Source organism: Lotus japonicus, chromosome 1 (assembly GCF_012489685.1).
Source record: "Lotus japonicus ecotype B-129 chromosome 1, LjGifu_v1.2".
Classification (NCBI taxonomy): Eukaryota; Viridiplantae; Streptophyta; class Magnoliopsida; order Fabales; family Fabaceae; genus Lotus; species Lotus japonicus.
Window position 1 is genome coordinate 77,258,966 of NC_080041.1, and position 9,374 is coordinate 77,268,339.

At 38.2% G+C, this 9,374-nt stretch overlaps 1 protein-coding gene across 1 annotated transcript; it reads right to left on the reverse strand.

Annotated features, from left to right (window-relative positions):
- Positions 1-5,830: 5,830 nt before the first annotated feature.
- LOC130713420 (protein kinase STUNTED) lies at positions 5,831-9,374 on the reverse strand. Its single transcript, XM_057563191.1, has 10 exons — positions 9,092-9,374; positions 8,943-9,025; positions 8,615-8,864; positions 7,919-8,497; positions 7,583-7,831; positions 7,334-7,497; positions 7,153-7,232; positions 6,916-7,063; positions 6,659-6,808; positions 5,831-6,564 (listed from the first exon to the last, which is right to left on the reverse strand). The coding sequence occupies exons 1-10, from the start codon at positions 9,249-9,251 to the stop codon at positions 6,325-6,327; spliced, it is 2,103 nt and encodes a 700-aa protein (XP_057419174.1). The 5' UTR covers positions 9,252-9,374; the 3' UTR covers positions 5,831-6,324.

Sequence of the window (9,374 nt, forward strand, 5' to 3'; positions counted from 1 at the left end):
AGCAATAAAACTTGCTTGATAAATTTCTTCCAAAAATATGTTTTAGAAAGAAAAAAATAGAAAACTCGTTTGATTGCGTGCTAAATTATTGATATGAATTTAATGAGTCAAATTAATTTTCATCATAAGATAGAATAATACATTGGAATGACATCAATTTGCATCTGCATCTGCAGATCCATGCCCAACCATTGAATGGCAATTTTAGTCCTAACCTTGCAGTATTTGTATGCGAGATAAGAAGCATAGCTACCTACTTTCAAACTTCATCCCATTAAAACAAATTTAAGCATCAAGAAAAGGCACACGTCCATGTGTTCAATTGAGTTCAGATCAAAATCAGCGCCTCTAATTCCACTTTTTAGAATTGGAGGGTTCATGTCCACGAGTTAGTTATTTGTAGATGGCATTGTGAACTGAGATTAACTGAGATCAAAATTATGTTAGATAGCATTGTGAACTGTAACTGGAATGATGAAATGTGCAGGCTGTGTATTTCAGATCTTGAGTCTCGAAGGGGAAGGGTGTGGTGTGTTGAAAGCAAAGACGGAAATTATAGTGGGTGAAGGGGTTCAGTGGAGAATGGATTTTGAGAAATTTCTCCTTCAGAACAATCACATTGTCTGCTTTTCAAATGACAAAAGGATTTCATGTTCCATAGAAACACAGGGAGAAAATCAGAGAAGCAAAGCCAGAGGAGATGAAAAGAAGGAAGAAGCGTTCAACTTTGAAACCCTTATTTTTCTAATTGCTAATAATTACATTTGTTCCATTAATGAGAGAACACAAAACATGTTGTTCTCCGTGTTTTCTCCCTTCCAAAACAGAAATTAGAAAATAAAAAAACAAAAACAACTTTTTTCTGTTTTGATTTTCTTGTTTTAAAAACAAAAAAATAGGAAACTGTTTTTAAATTATTTTTTTACTGTTTTTAAAAACAGAAATCAAACAAGCCCTAAGTTACCTAAGTTAATACTTTAACATATATGCATGAAGGTTGGAAGGGACTAAATATTTTTCTTCTACCCTTCTATGAGTTGAGGCCAGCATCAAGATTTTGTAAATGTACCACCCAAGGTACAATGCAAACATGATAGTAAGTGAAAAGAAGTGGGTGATTAATTGGTATCCATATAGCAACATTCGATGAATATTTAAAAATTCTTCTACAATTAATTTTGAACTCGATCAGAATCAAATATTGGGAAAAGGTTCTTTGAATAACTTATGAATTGAGATTTCGAATTGATTATGAACAAAAAAATAATCCAATAATACTAACTAATGGTGGCATGACGGGGTAGTTGAAGCTAAAAATTCCAATATGATCAGCCGGTCATTGATTTTGCCAATGGCATCTCGCTCTCATGCGAAGCAATAGTTATGGCCCTATTTAAACCACTATTTTGTTGTGTTACAACCCCTGAATTCTCAGGTGCATTTCCAGCCCCAACGCCAACTCTAAATATAAATCCATAACTCTGAGAAGATTCGATACAAGGAGGTGAAAAGCCAAAAAGCCCAAGGTAAACAAACCAATGTGACCCCAACAATCTCTAGCAAACGTGTCATTTGTGATTCAGGAAGGACCAAGTACGTTGTGAGGCACCCTCCTCCGGCAAGTATAGAAAGGAACAGAACACACGTGATGAGCCATATGAAAGTGCGCTCGGAACTTGGACCAACATCAGGCATTTGATTAAATGTGTGAAGCCTAGATCAAGATTTAATTTCTTCTCTATCATCATCCATAACTCTTGGTCCCAATCCCAGTAAAGGAAGATGATTGTGTTAGACCTCAACAGCCAACGTAAAACTAGTCAGTATCTTTAATATGGACCATCATTGATTATGTTATTGTTAATCAATCGATGGGTATATTAATTTTTTATGGAGGAGGAAGAGTGGCATGGCGATATGAGAAAGTTCCAATGTTTGGAGATGTTTTCCAGTTTTTCTTCTTTGTGAGATGTATATGGGCAGACGAAGAGCCTGAAAATTTGGGAATTTGTCAAATTGTTGTTGACTGATCCAAAAGTTGTTTCCACCTTAACTAAAACATGGTTAACGTAAAAACAAATTCGCCCACAAGAGCGGGGTTTCGTTTATGGTTAATTATGCTCGTTGGGGGTTTGAGTTGGTTTGAATTTGATAGATGTGGGTGAGGTTAGTAATAACATAGGAATAGGATGGTGTTGAAGTATATTCAATTTAGGAATAAATAAACGTAAGATTTAAATGGGAAAAAAAAACGATAATAAGATATGACATAACTTAATAGGTTATTAAGCCTTTGCAAATGGAAAAAATGTCACGATACGATTCGTTTGGTATGTCGTATTAAGCTTAATAATGTAAGTGTATACAATATATATATTATGACTTTCATTATTTGATGCTATCATTGTATTGTATATGTATAAGTTTATCCATCAATTTACTCTCATATTTACTAATGGATCATTTAATATAATTTACAGATGAAGGATAAAACCTAATAATATTGTTCGGCGTATAAGTTACTTGAAAATGTTTAATCTCATTTCACAAAAAATGTTTAATCCACCACCACAACCACAACCATCAAGGCGAAACCAACTTCGTAGTACATCTTTTTTTTGTGATTTTTTTTAGATTAACAATTCGTATGAACCCATCCGACGAAACCGTTATCAGTGCAAGCCGAACCTGAACAACCCGTAGGTGGTGGGTTTGGTGTCTTGATATTTTTCACCTGAAAAAACCGACTATTTTGGCCTGAGTCCGACCAAAATCGACCGATGGAAAGTTGAAAACTATCACCCTTCATTACTGCCACTACCGTCTCACAACACTGGGGCATCACCACCACACTCTCCACAACCACAACCATCACCCTCCACCACCCTCCACCACCTTACCGCAACCATCGACCACCGTTGCCACTACTGCTATCGCTATTGCTCAACCGCCACCCTCCAATGCTACCACTACTACTAGTGTCGCCACCACCACCATCACCACCTCTAGCTACCGCCCTTAACACAATAATATGATAAATTATATAATGGTGACCAAACGCATGATAATGTTCAATTACTATCCAACTTTAGGCTATATAGCTTATAAAAAATAAAAAATAAAAAACTTTAGGCTATATAACATATCTATTACGCCTTTAATTTTTTCTGAAGTGAGTAGACTTGAATACTTCAAGGGGTGGATAAGCATATATAAGCCAACTACATCCGGTAAAACCAACTTGGTGGAAGGGTACACTTTAGGAATAAATAAATGTTAGTTTGAAATGAGACAAGCAATCAAATGGAGAATACTTGCAGTCAATTTAACATACATCCACGAAGAGAAAACCCGGCCTATATAAATTACATATTGCAAAGTCTAAACTTTATTTTCTCACCTCTCATTTGGTCTTTCTGCTCTCACCACTCACATATTCTAAGCTCGGACATTTCTCTGTCCCTCCACTTAGTACACGCACATATACATTCGGTATTTATAGAACAGAATGAGTATCAAACCAGCACACAAATATTGACAAAATTTGATGCTTCGAGACAAGGCATGTGCAGCCTGAAATGCATGAGGCGTGGCTTTGAACAAGAGCAAGCAAGATTTATGGACTCCAACAGACCAACAGTAACATGATTTCCACCTTATCATTCATTTCCACCTCAGCAAGACACTATACCAGTAGTGTGACCAAAAAAATAATGTTAGAATCTTTGCTTTCACATTTCACTTTATTGTTGATTCTTCTTGATCATGTTAATTTATGTATGTTTAATTACCACCATTTAATTTTTCATAATATCAATCAGTCATGATTCTAGTTATCATATAAAATTCTTCAAATATATAGAAAATCGAAAATAATAATTTGGACTTGGGTTCAAAGACTGCAACAATAGCACGACACATGAATCAATCCCTAAAATGAGAACGTTATTTATTGTATGAAAACACCATGTTGGGATTTCTTCTTTATGATCTTTGCATGCAGTATTTTTGTGTCCTCTTGTCCGACAAGGCATACGAGTCAGGGAGGGACAGAACTACATGTTAATTAGGAAATGGCCTCCCAAGAAAATTTTTGTGTGTTTTTATCTGGCACAGAGAATTTTTTTGTTTCATATAATAATATTTAAATGTTATATTAGCCTCCTTAAAATATTTATATTGTCTATTTCAATTAGTGATTTTTTATTTTGCTTAATGCATATTTTCACTCCTTTTTACCAACTTTGTCGGGTTCCATTCTTGGATGCTGCTGCGATGACTGAACACCATATGGAGGTTGTTAACCGACCATTGGACCCAAATAGCACAAGACACAAATGTTCCTGTGTCTGAGGTGGCAAAACATAAAGTTCAAAAGAGAGAGAAAAATGATGGTGAAGGGTCATGATGCTCTGACGAGGTTCTTGTATTGTGGCTAATGTTAGGGATGGCAATGGGTCGGGTAGGGTGCGGGTTTTGCCAAACCCAAACCCAAACCCGAAATCAAAAACCCACACCCGCACCCGCACCCGAACCCGAAATGGGTGGTGAACTTAAACCCACACCCGAACCCATTGGGTTTCGGGTTCACCCGACCCGTACCCACACCCGCACACAACCTCAAACAAACAGTTGAACTCGGAAACCCGACCTGAAAAAGACTGTGAAGAGAGCTATATTATGTAATGTAACATTGTAATTGTCATGTTACTGTTAAATTAATATGCAAGATGCTGCATATATTGTACTGCACAAGCAGAATACTTAGGTTTCACTTATACAGATCCGGGTTCGGGTAGGGTTCGGGTGCGGGTTTGGCCAAACCCAAACCCGAACCCGAAAGTGATCGGGTAAAACCCGAACCCGAACCCGAACCCATTTAACTCGGGTTTTCATCCAAGAAATCGGGTCGGGTCGGGTGCCCATGGGTTCGGGCTTCTCTGCCATCCCTAGCTAATGTCCAATGAATTATACACGGGCTGAAAAGAAACAAAGGGAGATTAAAGGAGGTATGATTTATTTACACTCACATTTTATTTTTGTTTTCACTTTTTATGTATATTTTTCTTCTAGTTTCAATCACATCACAGTGATCACACCACTCATCTCTTAATTTCTCTTTTTTTTCTTCATATCTCTCTTCTCTCCATTCTATTTTCACTTATATGAGAATATGAATGAAACTTAATTTGAGATTGAAGTTAATTTTGATACCGTTCTATGCATTCTATGCACACTACAGTAACTATGACTCTCGGTGGAAATAAATAATGTGATGAGTTTGATTGGAAAACAGTACAGCAAGGTCACAACAATAGCACCACAAAGCGTGTACATCATGAGGTTGTTCTAACTTAAGCAAAAGCCCCAAGTTCAAGTCTATGTAAATGCAGCTCCGACATTAAATACTTGTTAAAGAGAGCTTTGTCGCTCATAGTAATCAATTGGAATTTCGATCACTGCTTCACTGCTAAGTGCCAACTATAATTTCCCATACCACGAGATTGAAAATTCTTTGATTTCATTTGCATCAGGATCATAATTACCTGTTTGAAACTACACTTCTATTTTAAGTAAAGTACATACAATATCTCCAAAGTCTAAACTCACAATACGTTTTCTTTGACATTCGGCAAAGAATAGGGGAATCTGTTCAAGTCCCTTACAACATCCAAGTTACTTGGTTACTTAAAAGCTCTCCCTATGGTAAGGTTCAAGGAAGAACAGCCTAATTAAACGACCTATGATTTATGGTGGAAAAAATGAAATAGATAAATAGAGGCATATATGCCAACTTTCAACATAGGACTAAGCCAAAACGTATAGTATATGTGCACGCAAACAAAGACTATATTGCCAATGAAAGTAACCCTTGTGCTTTCAGTTTTATCTACACCACAAGAAGGAAACTAGTTACAGTTAAAAATGGACAAATAGAGCTACACATGTTTTGACTATAAAGAAACAACGCTCTAGGCTGTGGAGTTTGGATGTGACACACCATTGAACAAGAAGCAAGAGGTCATTCTCTCATGGTACAATAAATATATACTTTTCGTAGTTTCTTTTTTTGGTAATCTACACAATTAACCAGTTAGAATTTGCTCCAGAAAGCCTAGATGCTCAACAACATGAAGACTTTCGTAAGTTAAACCCTTTCCGTAGCACACGAACTGTGACGTAGCTACATAGTCAAGGAGGGGGACAAATTTGTAGGACCTCTCTTCCAAGACCCAATCAGAACTTCGAAGATCTAACCTAAGAAAACAAAATAATAAGTGTGAAACATACATTTGATTCTGCTATTGTACCGCAACGAAGTGGTTAGTCGAAACTAGAAGAGCGACTCCATCTTCCCTGCAAATAGTCCTCCATTGATACATTCTGCTCACTGCTACTGATAGAAACTGCATCATCCTCCAAGTCCAGCAATGCAAGGTTGAGGTGGGACTGAATATTGGTTAGAACCGGTTCCTCATCAAATCCATCATGTTCCTGTGGTGCACTAACTTCTAGTTCTGCCCATCTTGTCACTTCTTCGTCACCACGTAGAAGTTTCAATATCTGCGATTACAGATGAAACATGAATGGTATTCAAAAGGACATAAAAAGGAAGGACAAATGGATTGGAGTAAATTTGCACAGGCAAAAGACTTACAAGGCTGATTTGAGGTCGCAATCTAGGAGCTCGTCTGACGCAGAGAGTAGCAGCCAAAACCATTCTATTGATTTGGCAATGATCGTAATCACTACCTATGCTTGGATCAAGCAACTGGGAAAGCTTCCCATCTTTCAAAATTGGTGTTGCCTGAATAAGGTCAAGATGTTAAGCTCTTGTACTAATGAATGTTTCATTTATTTATTTACAATGTTTAACAATCTTATGCTAAATTTATAACACAGAAAAGAACTTACCCACATAACAAGGCTCTCCTGACCCTTTGGAGATTCATTGTTAATGGGCTTCCTATTTGATAGAAGCTCAAGGAGTACAACACCAAAAGCATATACATCAATCTTGTCTGTTACTTTACCGTGCATAAAGTATTCAGGTGCTAGGTATCTGCCAGATAAAACATGATTAGACCAAATTGCAAGTAAAGGTAAACAAGCCAGAGGAGGAAGAAGGAGGCATGCTACGTTGCTACTCACCCAAAAGTTCCGGCCACATCAGTACAAATAATATGGGAAGAAGTAGAAGAATCCCAACTAGCCAATCCAAAATCTGAGAGCTGAAAAAACAAACACATGACTTTGAGAATTGTCTCAAGTGGAAAATTTTCATAGGGTAACAGCACCTATCCGAGTAAGGGGTGAAAATACTTTACAGCACCTGAGCTTCAAAATCATCTGAAAGAAGGACATTTGAAGATTTCACATCCCTATGGATCACAGCCTGTGCACAGCTATTATGCAGATAGTCCAATGCCTCAGCTACATCCACAGCCACCCGGTACCTCTCTTGCCAACCGAATGCATTATGGTCCTTCTTATTACCTATGCCAGAAAGCACAAGGAAAACAAATTAGAGGATGTGAAGATATATGTAATCCCAAGCAGACAAGGCCAAATAAATACTTACCATGAAGGTTTTCTTCTAGGCTTCCCCTTGATAAAAAATCATAAACCAGTAGTAAATAGTTGTCTTCTAAACAAAAACCAGACAGTGAGATTATGTTCTTGTGATTCAAAGTTGTAACTATCTCAATTTCCTGAACAAACTCTTTAAGCACATTTTCAGATGGCTTCAAAATTTTCACAGCCAATTCCTTGCCATCTGGAAGACATCCTCTGTAAACATTACTACTACCACCTTTGCCAACCAAATTTTCTGAAAACACAATGGAAAACAACAGCTTATCAGAGAAATCCTAAACAAGTGACTATAGTGACAAAAGTTGAAGTGATGAAATCTAACCGTTTGAGAAGTTGCCGGTTGCAGATACAAGTTCCTGCAAACTATATATTCTGCATGAAGATGAGTACTTCTCTTGCAAGCCCATCAATTCATCAGGCAAGCTATTCAAGTCACTGCAAAAGGATGGAGCAGGCAAAATAGAAGTAGATCCAAATGGCACAATGGCACCACTCACCCCATCAAGGGTGGAACCATCATTCTGCTCAATAGTAACTTCTTTATCATCTGGATGGACTACAGCTGAAGAATGATAACTAGGTAATGCCCTTTGTAGAACAAATGAATTTTTCATGGAAGACTTGGGACTATGCTTTCTGGGATGAAACACCTGGCGAAGAAATGACCAACCAGGTTTTGACTGTTTAGAATCACCCACTGTAATTGAATAAGAACAAGCATCATCATCACCATCAAGTTTCTGATATGGTACCATAGCAAGTGGATTTTCAGGAACCCCTTGCTCAAATTCAGATTCAGAAGCCTCTTGCAATGCACAAGTTTCACAATTCTTCACCCTTCTTCTCTTTGTATAAGGCACCAACGATTTCGTTGAGAAATTTAGATCATCATGTAATTTATCTGCCATAACAATAAGAATATGTATCATTCTCAACTATTAACAAAGATTCTACAAATATACCAAAACAACTACTAATCATGAAAGGAAATGCAGAAAGGGAAAGGGTAAAGCAAAACCTTGTTCACTAGTACTACAAGTTCTAGAAGCTTCTCTGTGGAATGCAATTTTGCCATTATCAACAGCAAACACAGAGACACACTTAGGCAATTTCTTTGCGCAGTACTTAGCAACCTTTGCCGACGACCGAATCGGATGATGAGACTTCGAAGTTCCGAGAATCACCGTGGCCACGCCGGAAGACTTCGCCTCCTGTACTAGAAGCTTCCGAACCGATTCGCCTCTAAGTACTTTGAGCCTGAGATCAACCTGTTAAACAAACAGCACAGCACAATTTCAATTTCCTGGTTTTCTCAGCATCCAAACATAGAAGAGTGAAAAGCGAACCTGCTTTAAATTGCAGAAGCCTTCGTAGACGGCGAGAACGGAATCGAAGGTCTTCACGAGAGAAAGCAGCGACGAAGTTCCTTCTGCAACAGAAATTCAGATTTTTCAGCAAGAGCAAAGTGGAAGGAGAGAGGGAGGGAGAGAGATACCGGTGATGGTGTCGAGGACGTGAAGAGCAATGACGAGGTCGCCGGGCTGTGCTACCTTGACGAGAGCCCAAGTGAGCAGTTCACGGCTCCGGGGATCTAGCTTTACTCCGACGAGTACTTTCCGGCCACCGCCGGCGCCACCGTCGCCGATTAACTTCATCGGAATCAGTTATGGTTTTCTCTCTCTTTCTCTCTCCCACTCACACACACTTTCTTTCTCTCTTTGTGTTGGATGCTTTATCTTGGGAATGGCGAGAGAACAACGAATCGTGCTCGAGGACCG